The following is a 21595-nucleotide window of genomic DNA, read 5'->3' on the forward strand; positions in this document are numbered from 1 at the left end:
TTGATTCCTTAATAAAAAAAATTAATCTCATTTAAGTGTAAACGAGCTATATTATTAGTCTTAATTCATCGAATATGTTTTTCTTATTTTCTTAAATATTATTATTTTTATATATATATATATGTATATATTCATTAATAATCATTGTAAAGTGCAAACAGTTGATTTTGACATAGGAAAATGTGAATGAAAGGAAATCGGATGGTGTCTCTTATTAGGAAATCTTTTTACAACCTTATGAATCGTGTTCATATCCACTGTATCTCCAATTTCAGCAATAATAATCGGCTTATGAAAATCTTGATCATTTTTCGATAATCGTACACCTAAAACTTGTGCGGCCAAGCTTACGATACACAAGGAAAGCTAAAAAAAAGAAACATATAAAAAATTTTCATTTGAATGACGCGCTAAAATAAAAGGTAACAGATATTGATATTTGGCGCGCAAATTTAAAATACATTAAAACATAATTACCGATTCGCCAGTTCTCGCAGACATATCATAATATGGAAATCCATTTTCTGCTGCATAACGATGTGATTTATCTTTTTTAACAGTTCTTTGATGTTCCATATCACATTTATTACCGACCAATGCCATTAATGGTGGTTCTTCAATATTGTCGTTCATTCCACGTATCTTATTGGCCCATTCGTCGAGAATTTCAAAACTCGTAATGTTCGTAATATCATATACCAAAAGGACGATCTAAATTTAATGAAATAAATAGAGTTTAATTATTTCAATAAGAAAATAATAATATAATAATTAAATTATTTATTAATATTTAATAAGTTCTTACGTTAGCTGCAAACACGTATTTGTCCAACATATTACCATGAAGAGCGAGACCTCCGACGTCCCAAAGGTGTAGGTTAACATTTTTGTAAGAACCAACGGTAATATTTTTTAAAAAGAAATCAATGCCGGCCGTTGGTGTGTATTGTCTCGTAAATTCGTTGGTGCAAAACTTCAAGGCGATGCTCGTCTAAAAAGGGATCTTTGAAATTCAATTATCGAGAATAAAATATTGTATCGTTCAATTATTTATAATTGTCAATTATAAAAATTAATTCTTGATCGTTGCGAAAGAATATAACGTGATAAATTCAAGATTATATTTCGAACTTTTATTAACGAGAGATAAGAAAACAAAAATAATAACAAGAAAAGAAAATATATAATTAGGAAGGATCATTGAATTTTCAATTATCGAGATTAGAATATTAAATATCGTATAATTATTAATATCATTAATTTTCCGCGGGAAATTATGAAAAATTATTTCTTAATCGTTGTAATCATTCGCATGGGAAAATTCCAAAATGAGATTAGTATTTCTAATAAACGAGATAATAAAATAAGAAAAGAATAAATTAAAATTTCTTCTATCTTTTAAAATAAAATAAAAAAAAAAAATAATAAATTAAAATTTCATTTAAAACTGTATTACCCATCGATAATTCTTATTCGTTTGACCCGGGAAATATAAAATTCAATTCGAATAAATATATACATCGAACGAGATAAAAGATAACGTGAATCAATTTTATATCTATGATTATCACGTACCTTAGAATAATCAATAATTTATTCATTTATATTAAGGAATTTCGTGTGTGAACTGCATTACCGATCAATAAATTCATATTTATCTCGATCAATGAAAGGAATGCCACAAGTTGTTTAATATTACATGCAAGTGTTATTAACGACATGAAAAAGCTCATGAACGTTAAGGTTTTATCGATTGGAGCAATTACATTACCACATTTTATTTTATTTTATTAAACATTTTCCAACATAATTTTATTGAGAATTTTATCGAGAATTTTATTAAGTAAATAATAAAAAATTTGAACATATAAAATCGTATAAAAAAAAAAAATAATAATAATAATAAATAAAATAAATAAATAAGGGGAGAAAAAAATATCTAAATCTTTTTTTCTTATTTTATTAAAATATAAATAAAAATAATATATATATTATTATTATTATTATTATTATTATTATTATTATTATTATTATTATTATTATTATTATTATTATTATTATTATTGTTATTATTTTTTTCGTTTTTTTTTTCTTTTTCTTTTATATATATCTACATATATGTATATATATAAAAATGAAAACTTTGAGAAACTTACTTTTCCAGAGCCGGAATCACCGAGAAGAACAATTTTTAGTCGCCTCTCGGCAAGATCCTCTTCGATGTCGGACATAGATTGAATTAGATTGAGTTAAAACGAAAATTAAGTTGGTTAATACGATTTTCGAATTCATAGGAAAAAAAAAGAAAAGAAGAAGAAGAAGAAAGAAAAGAAGAAATATACGAACGATATGAAAGTATGGCGTCGGACTAATAAACGCGTTAACGAAGGCGTTGCTCGTTGTCCGTTCGTATGAAAGTCGCCAATGAAAATCGAACGGGTCGACCGAGTGGCCAGTACGCGCCGTCGATGTCGACGTCGACGTTGTGTCGTCCTTTCCTGGTATTCACCGCTGCCCGGTATGAATAAATTAACAAAAAATCGATAACTAAGCACTACCTATGGTATAACCGTGCATGTTTTACATCGACGTAGATTCTTTTTTTTTATTTTTATTCTATTTTTAAAAATTTTTTTTTTTTTTTTTTTTTTTTTATTTATTTTTCTCTTCTTTCAAATCCACGGGTTATAAATGGATTTCCATATATTTTTCATTATATTAAGTTAAACGATAATGTTCACACGAAATTTTTTTCTTTTGTAATAAACAATTTTTTGATTGTTTTTTTTCTTCATTTTTTTTTTGATTTTTTGTGGGATTTTTTTTTTTTTTTAGCAGCACTTCTTTTTATGAAATATTACAATAAGCATAAGATATGTATTAAACGATCGTTATTGGTCAGTAAGTAAAATGGGGGCCAGCAATGTATTCTTTTTTCCTTTTTTTTTTTTTCTTTTCTTTTCCTTTTCTAAATTTCTAATTATAAATCATCATAGAAAGTTGAGTCTCAAGAAGTTTTCTCGTTTTCATGAATAATAAAATAAATCGAATTTTTAATATAATCAATTATTATTATCATTGTTATTATAATTAATATTATACAATAATTAATAATAATCGATTGTCACTGATAAGAATTCTTTGCATACCTGAAAACTCAAAATGTTTTCTAACTGGTGATTGTTAAATAGATTAAAAAAAAAAAAAAAGATTTATTAATTATCACGATGATCGAGAGATCAAGATTATTATACGATATCTAAACTTTGTATTTTTTCTTTGTCAACCGAGAACAATCAAAATGATTATCAACACACGTAATGTGGTTCCAACCAAGTCGAATAAATTGGATCTGTAAATGTGTTTGAAAAGTATTATTTATTGTCGACAAAATCTTATTTCTGAGAGATCAAAGATAATTTGATTTTACGATGGCTCTTAGATCAATATCTACGAAATCTTTTTCGTTTATAGAAATTAAAACGACCTTAGAACGTCTAAATCGATAAAGATGAAAGAGAGATAAAATTATCTTATTAAAGGTGAAAGGTAAACTGTGATATCGTGACCCTGATCATGCTCGTTATTGGTCAGGTCATTTTAATTTTTTAACGAACGTAGTCTGATCAAAGGATTTCGTTCGTAGGATTTTGTTTAGGAAAGGTGAGAATGGGGGAGTTGAAACGTGAAGAAGACGGGGATGATATAAAATATCACTTGGATCAATGGAATAATTTGATAGTTATAGGCGATTTTAGTATTAAAACATTTTTTTTTTTTTTTATCGCGACAAGGTAGATGATAAGGATCATTTTCCTAGTGGTTGAGGGGAGGGAGAGAAGGAGGAAGACTATACGTGTTCCGATTCGTGGTTTATCATCCTAGTTCCTTTTTGCCCTGATAAATTACTATGTAATTTACCAGACTGTTCGAATATTTATTATGTACGACAAATATTCGAGAAACTTATAACACCTGTGTACATAAACAATTTATCTTTATAAAAAATAATGTAAATATCTATTAAAGATAAAAAAAGAAAAAAAAAGAAAAAAAAAGAAAAAAAAAGGAAAAAAAAAGAATTTATGTATATACATTACAATATGGTATAATAATTTATTATTGATTATTAGTAATAAAAATGATATTATTCAATTGTTTTTTTTTATAAAGGAATTATAAAGTTGAAATCTAAGGTTCAGGAAATTAGTTTATTGAATTAGCTGAATGTTTTTGTAAAAAAAAAAAAAAAAACTGACTTTATACGTGTGTAACGAATCAATAATTGTATATTTTTGTTATCACGCAGTCAACGACTTTTTATGTATCAATGAACTTTTATCTAGATGCTTGTGGTAATAATAATAATAATAATAATAATAATAATAATAATAATAATAATAATCATAATAATAATAATAATAATAATAATAATAATAATAATAATAATAATAATAATAATAATAATAATAATAATAATAATAATAATAATAATAACAATAAATGAAAAGATTTTAATTGTTTGTTGATAAAAACCACACACAAATACGATACGATAACAGTATCATTTATTTATCTGATGTTAGGCAATGTTAAACTTGTGATAGTGATAATAATGATCGTGGTGATAACGATCATGATAACAATGATGATAATAATCTTATAGAAACAAGTACATACCGACTAAATATCATACATAGAAAGTTTAAGAACTCCTAAACGAATCAAAAGATGTAAAATATATTTATATGTTGATTACTTTGAGAATTAGATTATTAATGTTATTGTTGTTGTTGTTGTTGTTTTCACGATGAAAAGATTAAATTTATGCTAAGTTTATATTCACTCTTAATGCCTTTACTTATTCTGTTGATTGTATTGCCAAAGAATTAATGTAACATATATAATAATTGATGATGACAAAATATTATAATTGTGGAAAAGGTCGACATTAATATCATGATTATTAGAAACAAATGGATTACAAAGAATGTTTTTTTATTTATTTCAAGCACTGTTTCTTACCTTTGTAATGTATAAAAATATTTCAAAATGACACTAAGAACTACTATCTTTGAACATTAACAGTTCCATTGAATGCTTATTTTAGAAAACCTAAAGAAATTATTGTAATTAGCAGAACAAGCAATGAATATAATATGTATTAGAATAATTGTTACTATTGATTTAATTCTTATCTAATGATCGTTTGATTTACTCACAAAAAAATAATTACTATTCTTCAGTCTTTTTTGTGTTTCTCACATCGAAACAGATGCGCTAAATGGCTTGATTGGACTTGAGAAATATAGTATTTTTCAATTCAATTCAATACTAATCTCATGTTTTTTCAATCTTCATAAAAATAATCGTCATTGACGATGATATACTAAGAGACATTTATTATTAAGTAGACCAATCCTTTAACGCCAAAACTACATCAACAGACATTGGAAAATGCTGTCATAATAAAGGTTTTGATATTGTGAACAATTGTCGTATACGATTCACAATTATCCACGTAAATTCTTTAGAAATCTGTAATATTTTGTCGCCATTTGATTTTCGTACAGTGCTACAAAAAAAAATTTAATATTATTTAATATTCATAGATTTCATGAATAGAAATTTGGTGTGATTCAATGATTGTATAATCAATGAAATCATACATTAGAAAAATTTCCTTAAATATTTATAAAATCTAATAAAATGACTTTTTAAAATTCGTCAATAAATATTTCTTGAAAATATAATATCTCATAGATTTTATTATTTGTAATATATTTAAATTAATAATAAATTTTTAGAAATAACATATATGTATATATATATGTATATATTATTTCAAATCTTCGTCACATGAATCTTGAAAAATAATTTATTTTAATAATTAATTATATTTCTTTTTTATAAAAGAAATTCATTATACCTTTTTGAATTGTCTCTTTACATTTCCAACTATCGCTCTTTGAATTGGCAATAAAATTTATTTCAAATTTTTCTATCGTAGATGTCATATTTTCTAGATTTTTATCGTCTACAATCTTTGATTCTTTTTGATTAAGAAAATTAACGAAAATAAATTTTCTTTTTTTCAAAAATTAAATACCAATTCTTCTTCTACGAAAATTCGCGAGCAGACTTTTTTTTCTATAATTTCTTAGGAAAGCAAATGTTTCTTAATTTTCTGACTCTTGAAAAGTATGAGATAATAAAGAAGCTGTTAAGAGATTCAAGGAATACGACTTTATCATAAAACTCTCATCAGATTTTTGTCCCATGTTAATCTAAATCTTATACTCGACTGATTCTTTCTGTTCCTCAATGCCAATTGTCAAGAATTATTCTCTAGAGAGGTAAAACAATTATATCAAACTTTACTCTTGAAAATACAGGATAATTCAAAATCGAACAGCTAAATAAAGGAAAGAAAGAAAAAAAAAAAGAAAAAAAATATCAATATTATAAATAACAATCTCTTCGATTAATTTGATTCATAGATTATAATAAATATAAAATATTAATAACATTGTTATAACTTTAAAATGAGAACAAATTTATTTTACCTTTATATATCATCGAGCCTGTCAGTTGGTTTGATTATCTGAACGATAATTGAATGAAAGAAATTTTTCCAATTTCTGAAACATTTCAAATAAATTAATATAAATTAATAATAAATTCTGATTAATTTGGTTATGTAATAATTGATTTGTATATAAATAACATTTTTTTTTAGTAAAATAGATGACAATAACAAAAAGTATACTTACATTTTTCTCCTTTTATTTCTGTCTGTTCGTAATTTATGACTTTTTGTTGTTAAATCGCCTTATGTCACATTTTTAAGATATATAAATATAAAAATAGAGATATATAACAATAGAAAAAAGATTAAACTTAATAAAAATAATGCGTTGATAAAAAAAAATAATTACTTCGTTTTTACGTGACGAATAATAAATAAGAAGCAATGTATATTTGATCTATTCTCTCTCTCTTTTTTTTTTTCTTTCTTTCTCTTTCTCTCTCTCTCTCTCTCTCTCTATTTTTCTTTCATGTGGAATATCAAATATGAAACGAAGTAAAATGGGACAAAAATATGACGTATCACACAGTTCGTGTTTTTATAGAAATAGCTTCATCATTATTGGTCTATTGGATAAGTCTACGTTCATTGGCTGATTCTCTATTCAAACAGAATTCGACCAATCACGTTACTATACACAAATCTCATTGATGGAAGATCTTGTCAAATGCAAGCTATTCCGTATAAATTCATAGATAAGGATAAACATGCGAGAATAACCTTTTATAAAAATGATTAATAAATAAACTTTATATATTTATATATATAAAGTAAAGGTTTTCATTTAAATTATTAAATTGTGTAGATTAAAATATTAAGTAAACGTTATATAATATTATATAATAATGATCCTCGTATAATGTACAATAATGTAAAATCAATTCTTTTACAATTAATTTTGTAATAAACGTTTTTTCTCGTCAAGAACTTCTACATAAATACATGCACACATGCATACATCATACATACATACATACATACATGCATACATGCATACATATACACATGCGTACATACATATGTTTTAACTTTTTTTTTTTTTAGTTTTTAATGAATAAAGTATATATTTTTTGTTTATATTTTTATAAAGGATAAAATGATAAAATCAATCACGATATATTCCCGTTCTATTTATTTGATTTCAAAATATATTTCAAACTTCAAAGAATTTTACTCCGTCATTTTTCTTTATATATATATATATATATATATATATATATATATATATATATATATATATATACATAGCTGCGTAATTATTTATTGAAAAAAGGAAAAAATAAAATAAAATAAAATATATATATATATATAAATATTCGCAATCTATAATTGATTATTTTATGCTCCTAATAAACGACGAATATTATTGTCCCCAATAATTCGAAGTGCAATAATTAGTATTGTATCGATTGCCAGAATGCCGGTTACTTCGTTTCGATGATAATAATGAGCCATATTATATTGTATACCACATCGGTAACCACGGAAAATCGATTGTCCTGGATATAATTGAGCGTTGCTCGTATCTAAAAAAAAAAAAAAAACGAAAGAAAAAAAACAACAAAAAAACAAAGAACAATAAGAAAAGATGTAATATATTATTCCATGAGATCTCAATTCTCTGGTTTCTTATTGATATTAAAGATAAAGGGAAAAAAATAATTGATTGATTAGTTGTTTGAATGAAAAAAAAAAAGAAAAAGAAAAATAAATAAATAATTTTATTTTATGTACTATATATGTCTGTATTGTATGTATATGTATTATATATTATAACTACTATAATATAAACCGGATGGGCGAAAAATTTTTAAATGATTTTAAAAATCAATTACTATTTTTCAAGACTTTTTCAAACTACAGAAAACCTAAGAACTTTTGAGATCCATTCTGTATAATACTTTATACAATAGATTTTTTAATTTCTAATTTTATAATATCATTTGTACGAATTATTTACAAAGATCGATAACGTGATTGTAAAGAGAGAAAAAAAAGAAGAAAAAAAAAAAGAAAAAAGAAAAAAAAATAAAAGAACTCATTTAAACGACAAAAGTGTATATTTATATAAATTCTTATATATCGTTTACCTTTGTAAATATCGTCTAATTTCGAAAATCCATTAGCGTGAAATCATTAGCGTGAAACCATTATTGTGTATACGTCACGTTTGACATCAATTAAAAATCAAATCTTTGTAATTTTGTAATAAATAATAATTTGACACTCTGCAACATGTCGTCGTTCGTACGACTGTCAGTCTATCGGCACGTTCGAAATTAGCTTTAACGATCTCGTAATATCTTCCATCGCTGAAAGGAATATATTTCATATATATATATATATATATATATATTTATTTTTTACTATCATTATTTTTTATTTTATTTCGTTTTTATTTTATTACGTATTTGATATACCTACCTCAAAACCAAACACTTAAGTTTGATACACTTAACGCGTAAAATGTCAATGGCTTTTTGACTTTTATCGGAAAATCTTAAATTTTCTGGATCCCAACGTAACTCGAGTCGTTCCAAATTAGGAGAATTATTAGCGATTCCATCCATTAGCTGATCTACATGAATATTAACGCCAAGTCTCTCTTGGGTACCCATTACGAGAATTCTGTAATTCAATTGTTAATACGAATCTTACACCTTACTCGTATAAACTCGTTTTAATCGTTTTATAATTTAAAATCATAATGAATCTATAGGACATATCTATGTCAAAAGACATATCTGTATGTGATATTAAATAACAAAAAAAAAAGAAAAATAAAATAAAATAAATTAAACACCGAAATATATATATTACTGGCCCTTAACAAAATTTTTTTACGTGTTACGAGAAATCTCATTGATTCGAAAAGACGAGAACTATTTTGTCAGATTCAACGCTTTTACAAATTAAAAAATAAGAAAAAAATAATAATAATAATAAAATAAAGAAAATGTTTGGGAACCACTGTCACGTATCAACATTTCGAATTATTCAGCAAAAAAAAAAAAAAAAAGAAAAAAGAAAAAGAAAATGAAAATTCTTACTTGGCATTAGTGAGAATTGGTAAAACACTTTGCCAAAGTTGATCGGTGATATGTGGCATTCCAGATAACAAAATACCCCAAAGTTGATGGCCATGTCTCGACAAGAATTTGTGCAAAGCATCGTCAGTTAAATTATCCGAACTGTCAAGGTCCAAAGCAATTAAATTTCGTGGATTGCCAGATTCCACCCATGCCTTTAACACGCTATCATTGAAACCGTTTAATTGGCCGGCACTGAGGAAACGAAGACCAGGTATTCTGGTTAACATGTCGATCAAACATTCAGTTGATATATCCGTAGCTGTTATGTCCAATTCTTGAATACTGGATTTTTCCCATTCTACTTGCATAACGTAATCGCTTTGCAAATCTGTAAACATTATCGATATTGTTATTTAACGATGTTTAATGATTTTGATCAATGAATTCTATCGAAGAAAATATTTATCTTAACTTTTGTTGCAAATTAATTTTAATACACGTTAACACGATCTTTGTATATATTTAATCGAAAATTTAGATTAGGATAGATCATTATAATGATATTGATATTAATAATGTCGATCCTTACTTGTTCCTTGCATTAGAAGACACTTCAATCTTCTGCTACGTTGGAATAGAGTTTTCATGGTTGAACCGGTGACCTTGGCACAAAAATTCACAGCGAGACACTCTAATTGTATACAATTTGAGGAAAATGCATCTATATGGGAATCATCAACGAAATTTATCCCATATAAATTGATCACACGCAAATTCGGCGTCGCCGATTTCAATTTGTGAACGTTTATAACCTCGTAAATTTCTTCCTCTTCTTCCTCAACTTTTTCGTAAGTTCCTGTAATGGCAATTTATCGTCGATTATAAATGAACTTTTTAATCGCGATTTTTTTTTTTTTTTTGTAAATATAGACAAAATGTTTTCTTTTATTTTTAAATGTTTCTGTTAAGACAGTGCGATTTTAAATGTCTTCAATTAATTTTTTTTTTATAAGAAGTTATTTTTATAAAAATAGGAGGATTATTTATTATATATATATAGTTGTTTAATTAGAAAAATGTTGATATGTGACAGTGATTCTCAACTTAAAAAAAAATAAATCTTTTTTTTCTTCCATAAAAGAAGTTACTTTTATAAAAATGGAAGAAGTAATTATAAAATATATATATATATATATATATATATATATATATTTGTAAATATTGTCTGTGTCAGTAATTTTCAAAGCTTTTTAACAAATTTTTTATAAACATAAGTTGAACATACCAATCAAATGAAGTATTTCCAAACCGTTGATGAAATTATAAATTTTTCTCATGAAACCTTCCATAAATATGACTTCCGAAAGACAGATACACATGTATTTAAGTTTCGTCGGAAATGCTTGCATCTCTGAGAAATCGTGTAATTGCATGGCGGTCGAAAAATCAAGTAGCATGTGAGTTAAATTAGGACACTTGTTTGCTAATTCATGGAGGACGGTGTGAGTGATAAGCTCGATAGGTAACTCGATGTATCGTAAAGATGCACCGAAACGTATGCTATAAATTATTAATTAATTTATTTAATTTAAATATATATATATGTATCAGAAAATAATTAATATCAATAACAACGATATTGATATTAATTATTAATATACTTATGCATTAATAATATTATTAAAAATATTTCATAACAATAATCTTTAATAATAATGATATTTAATAATAGTAATACGAACGTCATATTTATTTAATAATAATAAAAATAATAATAATAATAATAATAATAATAATAATAATAATAATAATAATAATAATAATAATAATAATAATAATAAAAACAATAATAATAAAGATACTATATTTATTCATTTAATGATGATAATGATAGTAAAGAAAAGATATTACACATGGAACAGAAATTTAAGCATGTTTCTTCTATTTTCGCACTTGGCATCGTTCAGCAGACAATATTACGTCGGAGACATAAACTGTATATGTATAAAGAAAGGTCGTTTTAATTAACAATATGATGATATTGTTTTACTAACCTTATTAAATGTAATAAACTTTCGAGTGATCCAACATGGAGCCCACTGATTTCCGGTCTTAATGATACGTGTTTCCAAAGGCGCGTGTCGTAAGCGATTTGCCTCCATTTTTTACAAACCCTTGCGACCTTGCATATCTCTCGATGCGACAGATAACTGAAGACATTTAGAATCACCTTGTCCGGTAGTTTTTCTATCGTCTAAGAAGAAAATATTTTACGATGAACAAAATGACAAAAGAGAAGTCATAATTACAAATAAACAATTTGTTGGAATCGTTGAGATAAATTGTAAAGAAAAAGAAAAAGAAAAAGAAAAAAAAAAGAAATAAACATAAAAAATAAATATAAGAAAAAAGTATTAAACAAATAATCGCTAATTTGGAAAATAAAACTTACTAATTTATGCAAAAAAAATTTGCTGATTTACAAAAAAAAAAAATTATTAATTTTTAATTAATAAAAAATAAGTAAAAGTCAAAGCATTAATAATGCGAACAAATAAATGGCTTATTAATCGTTAAAATATCGTCAATATAAACGATCTAATCTAATAAAAATTATTTAACATACGCACCATAGAGAGAAAACGAAAAAAAAAAGGTATATGCGTATATACAATATATACGTAGAGCAACTAAACAAAATTGAGATTTTATTATTTCACCTACGTATCATTTTATATATATATATATTTTATTTTCCTACATAAGAAAAATAAAAAAGAGGACAAAATAAAAAAAAAAAAATAGAAAAAAAATAATGAAAACAGAAATCCAGATCAATTCCAAGAGAAATTTTTAACATGTTCGACAACTTACGGTGGCTGCAAAACGACTCTTAATAACACCACCTTCGGAAACGAACATCTGAGACGTTTCCACAGCGATCTGACCCCATACATCTACACCTCCTAGATCCATGGTGTTATTTTTTCTCGATACGATATCAATACGACAAGTATTTATATATATATATATATGTGTGTGTATATATATATAAAAAAAATAAAGAAATAAAAGAAAAAAAAATCCACGAACACAGAGGAAAATTAAAAAATGAAAGAGAAATTAAAAAATAAATAACAAAAATAAAAACCTGACCACGTTCTCACTTATATAAATAAATAAATTCCGAAAAAAGATGAGTACGCTCTTTATGCTTTTTCTTCTTCTTCCTCCTTCTCTTCTTCTTTTCTTCTTTTCTTTTTCTTCTTTTTTGTTTCTTTTTTTTTTCTCAAGTTCAACGTTAATGAAAAACCAAACACTAAATTGCACTTAACGTTCTTAATTCAAGATAGATACTTTTTTTCTGTTTTTATTTCCGCGCGTGTGTATGTGTGTTTGTGTGTGTGTATATATGCGTCAATCAGTCTGTCTGTTTGTATGTTTGTTTCTTTAATCGTCCAAACTTTTCGACGCGATCGAAATGAAGAGAGGGGAGAAATGAAAGGAAAAAAAAAAAGAAATAACAAACGAAAAGATAGAACGAATTTACAATTAAGATTTTATAATTGCGATCGGAGAAAATCGTGACACGAGGCTCGGATTCGCGTTTCGCAGAAGCCACAAGTCTTCTCTCTGCCCTTTTAATCGGATCGCGCATGCGCGTTGTCCTAAATATAAGACTACGTTAGTCTCGCTTACACTTTATTTTAGAATCATTACCTACGCTATCGCCAACGAGCCAGTATTTCTGTTTCGCACATTTGATGATTTTATAATGATGAAGATTGATCACGTGGAAAAAAGCAACAAGAAAAAGAAAAAAAGGAAATAAGAAAAGATCAATTGATCGAATAAATGTTATAAACGATAATTCATATATAAACATTTCGATCGAGGATTTTTATCGACCACTTTTTTTGGTTTCTTTTTTTGTTTTTTTTTTTCTTTTTCTTTCTTGTATTTTGTTTTTTTTTTTTTCCTTTTTTTCATTTATATGACTTATTAAGGAGAATCAAAAGAAGAAAAAAGAAAAATATTAATAAAAATGAAAGAAGAATGGAATGAATAAATGCAGGCAAATAAAATGAATCAAAAGAAAGAAAGATTAATGAAAGAAACATCAATTCATCGTTTTATTCAATTATTATAAATTTTAATTTAATTTAAATAATTTAAGAATTATGGAAGAGAGAGAGAGAGAGAGAGGGAGAGAGATTAATGAAAAAATTATCTTTATATAAAAAACAATCGAAAATTTTCATTAGTTTTCTCAAAAAAATTAATTGAAATTTTAATTCTTTTCTGAAGTAATTAAAAATTTGTTTAATTAATTGAAAATTATCGTTCAATTATTCTATTCAAATAATTTAATACTCAACTATTTTTGTGTAATAAAAATAATTTGAAATACTATTGCTATTTGTAATAAATAAATAACAAAATTCGATTATTGTTGAAATAAAAATATTTGCTAATTCAATCATTTCATATAAACAATTAAAAATCAAATATAAATTCTCTAATGAGAGTAACTTAAAAAGATAATTAAGTAAATCTTTTTGAATTAATGAAAATCTAATTGGAAATTCAATTATTCTTATATCTATGATAAATGAAAATTCAATTGTCTAATAGAAAATAAATTTTTTTTAAATACAAATATTAAAAAAAGAAAAAATTAAAAACCCAATAATTAGCTCTAATAAATCTAATATTTTTAATAAATCTATTATTTTTATCAATTTATGCCATATAATGATCGTACAAATTTACGAAAAAAAAATGTGAAAATGTTAATTTAATGATTTTTTTTTTATAACACACTTTATAATTTGTACATATTTAAATGATCGTAATTCATAAACATGAGATATATCCTATTTTCGATTTTAATTCGATTAATTGTCGATAAATAATTGAGCGTAACGAACGTGAGTTGCTTGAAGAACGTGAGAGAGACAAACAGTTGGCTAGATTTCAACGAATCGTGCCAACTGATTAGAATGTCGAAAATTTAACATTTTAATTAATAATTAATAACAATAATATCTGAATAAATCAAAAATTAATTATATATAAATATATATATATATATACAATAAATATCTAAATATATATACATATATATATATATATATATATATATATATATACAAATTAAATAATATATCTTAATCAAAATAAAAAAGAAATATATTTAAAAAAAATCTATTAAAAATATATTAAAAGTAACAATATTATAAATTAATAATTAATAACAAGTAAAATAACTGGATGAATAAAATAAAATAAAAAAGTGAATAAAATAAAAGAAAAATTAATTAAAATAGAAGTCAATTTAAGAAAATAAAATTTATTTATTTGAAATCAAAAAAAAATTTATGTTAAATAAAAAATTTAATAATAAAAGAAAGAAAAGAGTATTAATCGTCGAATAGCTAAGATTGTGATAATAAAACTTGTATAGATATATTTACTGCGTGAATGAAAAATTATTAGATGTTACCAAATATTCCTAACTAAGTATATAATCAATTACTCCATTCCGACGTCCTTTAGGCTAATAGATTTTTCATTTTATTTCTTTCTTTTTTTCAAATTGCAAAACTGCAAATTAGGATCGTAAAATTACAAATCTCGAAAAAGGAGTCTTGAGAAAGAGTATTTTTTAAATTAATTAAGAATTTTTGACCCAACTAAGAACTTTTGGCCCAACCTGTATATAGTACGTATAATAAGTACACATGTATATATACATACATACATACATACATATATATATATATATATATATATATATATATATATATATATATATAATATTAAATTAGGGGAATCCCTAAAGGTGCACGACGCAATTCATTCATTTGGTTTCCTTATTTACCAGTTCGATTCCAAATAATTTTATATCAATTTTATTATATATATATATATATATGTAATTTTTAATTTTTAATTATATTAATTATTTCTAATTTAGAAATCGAAACTCGTACTTGAAATGATTCGTGGATTTAATTATAAATTTGATTTGAACTTCAAAGAGTCAATTCGTTTAAATTAATTTGAACGATATTGAATACACTTATATACTTAATATAAATATTTATTAATTAAATTGGATACACCATACACTAGTGTATTTGAATTTTTACATAAATATCTAATATTATTTATGAAACTTTCAACTAATTTTGATAATAATTATCTATTATTCATTTTATTGTATTGTATAGCACGAAGAAACTATTTAAAGTTTAACCCTACATATGACCTATTTAAACTTCATTTGAACTTGGCATGAACTTCAAGTAGAGCTTGTTTCTATATATATATATATATATATATATATATATATATATAAATATATAATTTATTCTATAACTATAATATAGTACAGTAATAATACACTAATAAAATATAGTATTATAATAATCAAATGTGTTATACTATATAGTAATAATACAGTATTAAAACAGTAATAATATAATATAATATAATCTATAGTATATTAAAAATCTAACGTCTTAAAAAATTAATAATTAATTAAAAATAATAAATTTAATATAAAGAAATTACAAAAAAAAAAAAAAAAAATATTAATGAATTTAAAAATAGCAAAAAGAAGTGAAAAAGAAAAAATTTGTTAAAACTTCCAAAATGTTATTATCTTTTCCCTCGTTTTTTTATACCTACAAATACATATATATATATATATATATATATATATATATATATAAATAAATATATATATTTATATATTACAATTTACCTTTATTTTAGCTGATGTTAGATTTCTACGTGTATTATATCCAATTTCTTCTCTCGATATTGCAGTAGTAGCATGTACAACATTTAAATGTGACCAAGTACTCATTATCCTGGACTAATATAATAGTCACTAGAATTATTAGAAGAACTTTGAAATTGTATCAGGTAATAAATAAATGATGAAATAATGTATTATGACCGTAATCGTAACAATGTTTTTAATCGTTTGACCGATCTAGAAGAGAGCAAACTACCAACTGTGAGTCTGACTTTAATTAGTTATAAATAAAGACAAGCTAAAGCATGCTAACCGATGGATGACTCGTGCGCCAGAATAGATAGCTCTCTTATTGACATACTCAGGAGGCATCATCGATGAATACGTTACGTCTCAGTATAAAAGTGGAAGAGAGATAGATAGATAGATAGATAAATAGATAGATAGAGATAGAAAGAGAGAGAGAAAGAAAGAGAAAGAAGGATGTTAAAAGCATGCCGATGAACATCCCAATGTCCCTTGACGAGATCATCAAGGTTGCCAAAAGATGACTCTTACATTCCTCGACAATATCTGTGTGTGTGTGTGTGTGTGTGTATGTATGTTTGGTATTCGTATGATCAAAAAAATTTTATCACCGATCGATAGATCATTTGTCCCTTTTAATCAAACAATGTCAAACATCTTCAAATGTATAAGCGACTAGTGAATGCTTTTTTCTTTTTTTTTATTTTCTTTTTTTATTTTCTTTTTTTTTGTTTTTTCGAAAGTTAACAACTCACAAGCTTTGTGAATCGTTCAAAAGAAGAGAGAAGAAAGAAAAGAAAAGAAGCTAAAAACGTACGAGAAGAAAGTCGAGATGTCAAATTTTTTAACAAAACAAAATATCCTAATAATAATTTAATGGTTCGATAGAACGTCATGATTCATCTATAATTTCATTTCTAATAGAAATATTAAAATGTCCGTGGAAAATGAGGGAGGACAATTTTAATTGTCGAATTACGTAACATCATAAAAAAAAAAAAAGAAAAAGAAAAAAAAAGGAACATAAAACAATAGCTTCAATGATTTCAAATAAAATCAAACTATTTGATTTTGTTTTTGATTCGATGTTTTTCTAACACAAATCGATTAAAGATTTCACGCGAAATATAATAGAATTTGTTTCTTATATGAAAAATTGTAATATAAATTTTATATTTTCAATTTATATTTAAAATTTATATATTGAAAATATTTTAATAAAAAAAAAAAAAAAAAAAAAATTTTATATTAAAAACTAATCCGATCCTCGACGAGTAATAACGTTTCTCGTTTGATTATGAAAGAAAAGAAAAGAAAAGAAAAGAAAAGAAAAGAAAAGAAAAGAAAAAAAAGAGAAAGAAAAAGAGAAATAAAAAAAACAAAAAAAAAACGAAAAGAAAAGGAAAGAACATTTTTCTTTTAATCATCATCTAATCGTCACAAATCTAAATCGTCTGATAATCATCAACGATTTCATTCAATGATTTCGTTATTAAAATATATAGAATATATTTTAATATAATTTATAATTTGTTTTGTCGATCTCACCGTATTAGAACGTTTGATGATCTTCTCTTTTCCATCCTCCTCGAGACAATTCAGTTGTTGCAGTGCTGCCTCCACGCTTAGGACATTCCAATTGGACATTCTTCGTATATCCATGATGGCACGTATGTATGTATGTTGAACGTTGAAAACGATCAGAGAAACGAGAAGGAAGAAGACACGAAAGTACACAAGAAAACGAACGTATATAAAAGGAATAATAATATATATTGTTAAGATTTTTAATGGAATTTTTTTTTTCTTTTTTAACGTGTCCGTGTATGTATGTGTTTGTGTACGTGTCCTTGTATGTTTGTTTGCTTGTTTGTGTTTGTGTATGTGTGTGTGTGCGTGTGGTTCTATATTTATTTATTTATTTATTTATTTATTTATTTATTTATTTATTTATTATTTTCTTTCTTTTATAGAAAATAATACTTTTGCACAGGACGAACTAAGAAAAAAAAACCAAAAAAAAAAAGAAAGAAAAAAGAAATGGACGATTATGTACGCACATATAACACAGAATTGTAATTTTCAAATGATCGATCGATCGATCGATCGATCGAACGAGAGATCGATCAATCGAAATATTATCACTAATAATTACTCACAACACAAAATTAGTATAACGAACGAAGATGAGTTAAATGATAACAAAATGTATATTACTTTTTGGTCTATATGTGTTCACTTTTATACCGTTGTCTAACAAATTGACTTTTTCTCCGATGTATTTATATAATAAGATAGATATTAGAGTTTATCTTGGAGATGTCAACGATGATGTTTCGTATAAAAACGATACCAAAAAAAGAATATTCCTTTTTCATTGATTTCGTGTCACTCTGATTATAATTCTCGACAATTTTTGTTCGATGATATTTTGACCGGGCACAATTGCATTATATAGTAAATGAAATGTCGAACGTTAAAATGGCCTGATACAATTGATTCTTATCTTTTTTCTGTTTTTTTTCTTTTCTTTTTTTTCTTTTTTTCTTTTTTCTTTTTTCTTTCTTTTCTTTTCTTTTCTTTTTCTCTGCCTTTTCTTTAGTAATCCAAGAAAAAAGATGTTCGCGACTGAACGGAAATGGACCTACTCGGTCATCTTGATGTTAACTCGTACGGATCTAATATAAGTCAGCTTGTATGTTAACCGACAGTCGGAGAGGAGAAAAATGTAACTAAAATAATCTCGAAAGTTTCTCTGCTTCCTCGAAATAGAATTACTGGAGTGGCTGTGGATGCCATGTGGGAGTTGTACGGCCAGTAGAGGGCAATCGCGGCATCATGCAAAAACTATTTCAACGATTTCGAAAACGTTACTTACGATTCGTTCTGCGCTGAGCTTAAATTTGAAAATTTTTTACATACAAATTTTTTCAAACGTTTTCTTTGGCCTTTCTTTTTCTTTTTTTTTCTTTTTTTTTTTTTTTTTTTTTTTTTTTATAGTAAATAAACGAATAAAATAAAATAGAATTAAATACCGATCAAAAGTTATGTAAATTTTTATTAATTTTACAATTAACGTTTCATGTAAATAATTTATTTTAATGATTTTTATAATTAAATGATTAATCAGAAGAATTAAATGTAATATGTCCTACTACAGGTGGTTAAAACTACTTGTTCGAGAGTCAAACTCGAGTCTTTTGGCTGGTAGCCACTTAGAACTTGATTAATTAGTTCCGCGCATTGCATTAGTGTGTACAAAAAATACATACTTTCGTACTTTTTTTTATGACCGAGAGATGGAATTACGAATGATTTACCGATGGTCGATAATGAACATTTCTACAAAAGTTGGTAATTGCTTATTCCTCGATCAGGTCATTGTTGAACAGATCGTTTTAATCGATAATAGCAAACTTTATGGATTACAAATCATAAAGCTTAAATACAAAAGTTATAATTAAAAATTTTCCATATCTTTTGCTATATTTCTTATAAAAAATAAATAAATAAATAAAAGAATTAAATCCCAATCAAATACTATAAATTTTCATATATTTTTTAAATTAATATATCGTACAGTCTATTTTAATGTCATTTTGATTAAATCGAAAATAAAAAGAATTAATGTCGTATATTATACTGGGGATAAAGTTATAATTGCTTATTCAAGAATCAAATTAGAACTTTTAGCTGATATCCATTTAAAATTTGTTTAATTAATTCTCATGAATTGCACGAGTGTATAGAAGAAATTGAAACGTTCGTATTTTTTCTTCTTTTTTTTTTTTTTTTTTTTGTAAACGAGCAATGGAATTACAAATGATTTACCAACGGTCGGTAATAAATATTCCTATAAAAGTTGATAATAGGACCGACCAAATTAATCAAATCATTGTCGAGTTTCATTCGACAAAGGCAAATTGTAATAATGTTAAATACATATGTTAAACATTATTAAATGTTTAAATAACATTTTTTTACACTATAGATTTATAGTTATGTGTTTAGAGATACTTATAAAATATAATATATCGTTTATGATAAATCTCTTTTGTTTTTTAATTGTTTTAGAAATAATCGTATTATCATTTTCTTTGTTTCTTCATTAAATGTACATTTATTCTCAGTAAATGTAAATTTACTATTGTTCAATCATAGTTCATTATTAAAAGAAGAAAATATATATATATAACACAATATATATATATTTATATATATATATGCATATTATATATATATATATACGCATATATTATATGATTGTTATATATAATTAATATAATATAAATATAAAATATATAATATATAATATACATCCACTTATATATAATTTTTATATATCTTTCTGATAAAATTGTCGATCTCAAAAGGAATAGTCATATTTTTGTTTTCTTATCGATTGTAAATATAATGAAAATAATAAGAGAAAATATATATCGTTATATCGATCATTATAACGATCGATATAATGATAATAATATTGATAATATTTTCCAGATTGATGTTATTCTTTTCTGAAAGAAATATTAAAAAGATTAAGTAAGAGAGAGAGAGAGAGAGAGAGAGAGAGAGAGAGAGAGAGAGAAAGAGAGAGAGAGAGAGAGACTTCATCATCGATCATTCGCATGGTCCGTACGGTTTCGATAATTCGCAAAATCTTCGATCGAAAGAAAAAGATCTTATCGAGGAGTTCTTCGAGTGAATAGAGATAAAATTTATCTCCCGATAAATTCGAGCGAGGTAGGAGCATTAGTATAAGAAGAATATATATATATATATATTAATCTTAGAAAAAGAAGGAATGAGAAAAAAGATTTAATCGAATCGGTTAGGGTTGTCCATTAAGAGACAAAAGTCAGTCGACGTTACCGGGTTACACGACGTTCATTTCGTTAGTTAAACGTTTTCTATATTATTATTTCTATATTATTTATTTTTTTTCTTTTCTTTTTTTCTTTCTTTCTAATTTTTCCCTGACTCCTTTCAATCGAAAAAGTGTCGAAGATATACTACATATATACGACGAGAATAGCCGAACGTGACAACGACAACAGCAACAACAACAACAACAACAACAACAACATCAACATCAACAATAACAACAGTAGGAATAAGATCAGGAAAAGAAGGAGCAGGTGCAGCAACAGCAACAACAGTAGTGTAGTAGTAGCAGCA

General features: G+C 25.0%; 2 protein-coding genes across 11 annotated transcripts; both read right to left on the reverse strand.

Annotated features, from left to right (window-relative positions):
* Window position 1: 1 nt before the first annotated feature.
* Window positions 2-2411, reverse strand: LOC118448621 (ras-related protein Rab-28). Its single transcript, XM_035882104.2, has 4 exons — window positions 2157-2411; window positions 806-991; window positions 478-711; window positions 2-366 (listed from the first exon to the last, which is right to left on the reverse strand). The coding sequence occupies exons 1-4, from the start codon at window positions 2229-2231 to the stop codon at window positions 142-144; spliced, it is 720 nt and encodes a 239-aa protein (XP_035737997.1). The 5' UTR covers window positions 2232-2411; the 3' UTR covers window positions 2-141.
* Window positions 2412-5020: 2609 nt separating this feature from the next.
* Window positions 5021-19173, reverse strand: FipoQ (F-box/LRR-repeat protein FipoQ). 10 transcript variants are annotated; one of them, XM_035882090.2, is made up of 12 exons: window positions 17966-18542; window positions 11676-11875; window positions 10907-11181; window positions 10211-10477; window positions 9640-10009; window positions 9014-9217; window positions 8680-8901; window positions 6774-6831; window positions 6567-6641; window positions 5930-6348; window positions 5223-5575; window positions 5021-5115 (listed from the first exon to the last, which is right to left on the reverse strand). In XM_035882090.2, exons 1-7 carry the CDS (start codon window positions 18077-18079, stop codon window positions 8766-8768), a joined length of 1566 nt encoding a protein of 521 aa, XP_035737983.1. In that variant the 5' UTR covers window positions 18080-18542; the 3' UTR covers window positions 5021-5115; window positions 5223-5575; window positions 5930-6348; window positions 6567-6641; window positions 6774-6831; window positions 8680-8765. The 10 variants fall into 10 exon arrangements, with proteins under 10 accessions (XP_035737983.1, XP_085516971.1, XP_085516972.1 ...); XM_085660845.1 differs by lacking the exon at window positions 5930-6348; XM_085660846.1 differs by lacking the exons at window positions 5021-5115; window positions 5223-5575; window positions 5930-6348; window positions 6567-6641; window positions 6774-6831 and adding exons at window positions 7842-8115; window positions 19066-19173 and having other exon boundaries at window positions 17966-18065.
* Between the last annotated feature and the right edge of the window lie 2422 nt (window positions 19174-21595).

The sequence above is a fragment of the Vespa mandarinia genome, chromosome 13, assembly GCF_050613455.1.
Source record: "Vespa mandarinia isolate Hongniang chromosome 13, ASM5061345v1, whole genome shotgun sequence".
NCBI lineage: Eukaryota > Metazoa > Arthropoda > Insecta > Hymenoptera > Vespidae > Vespa > Vespa mandarinia.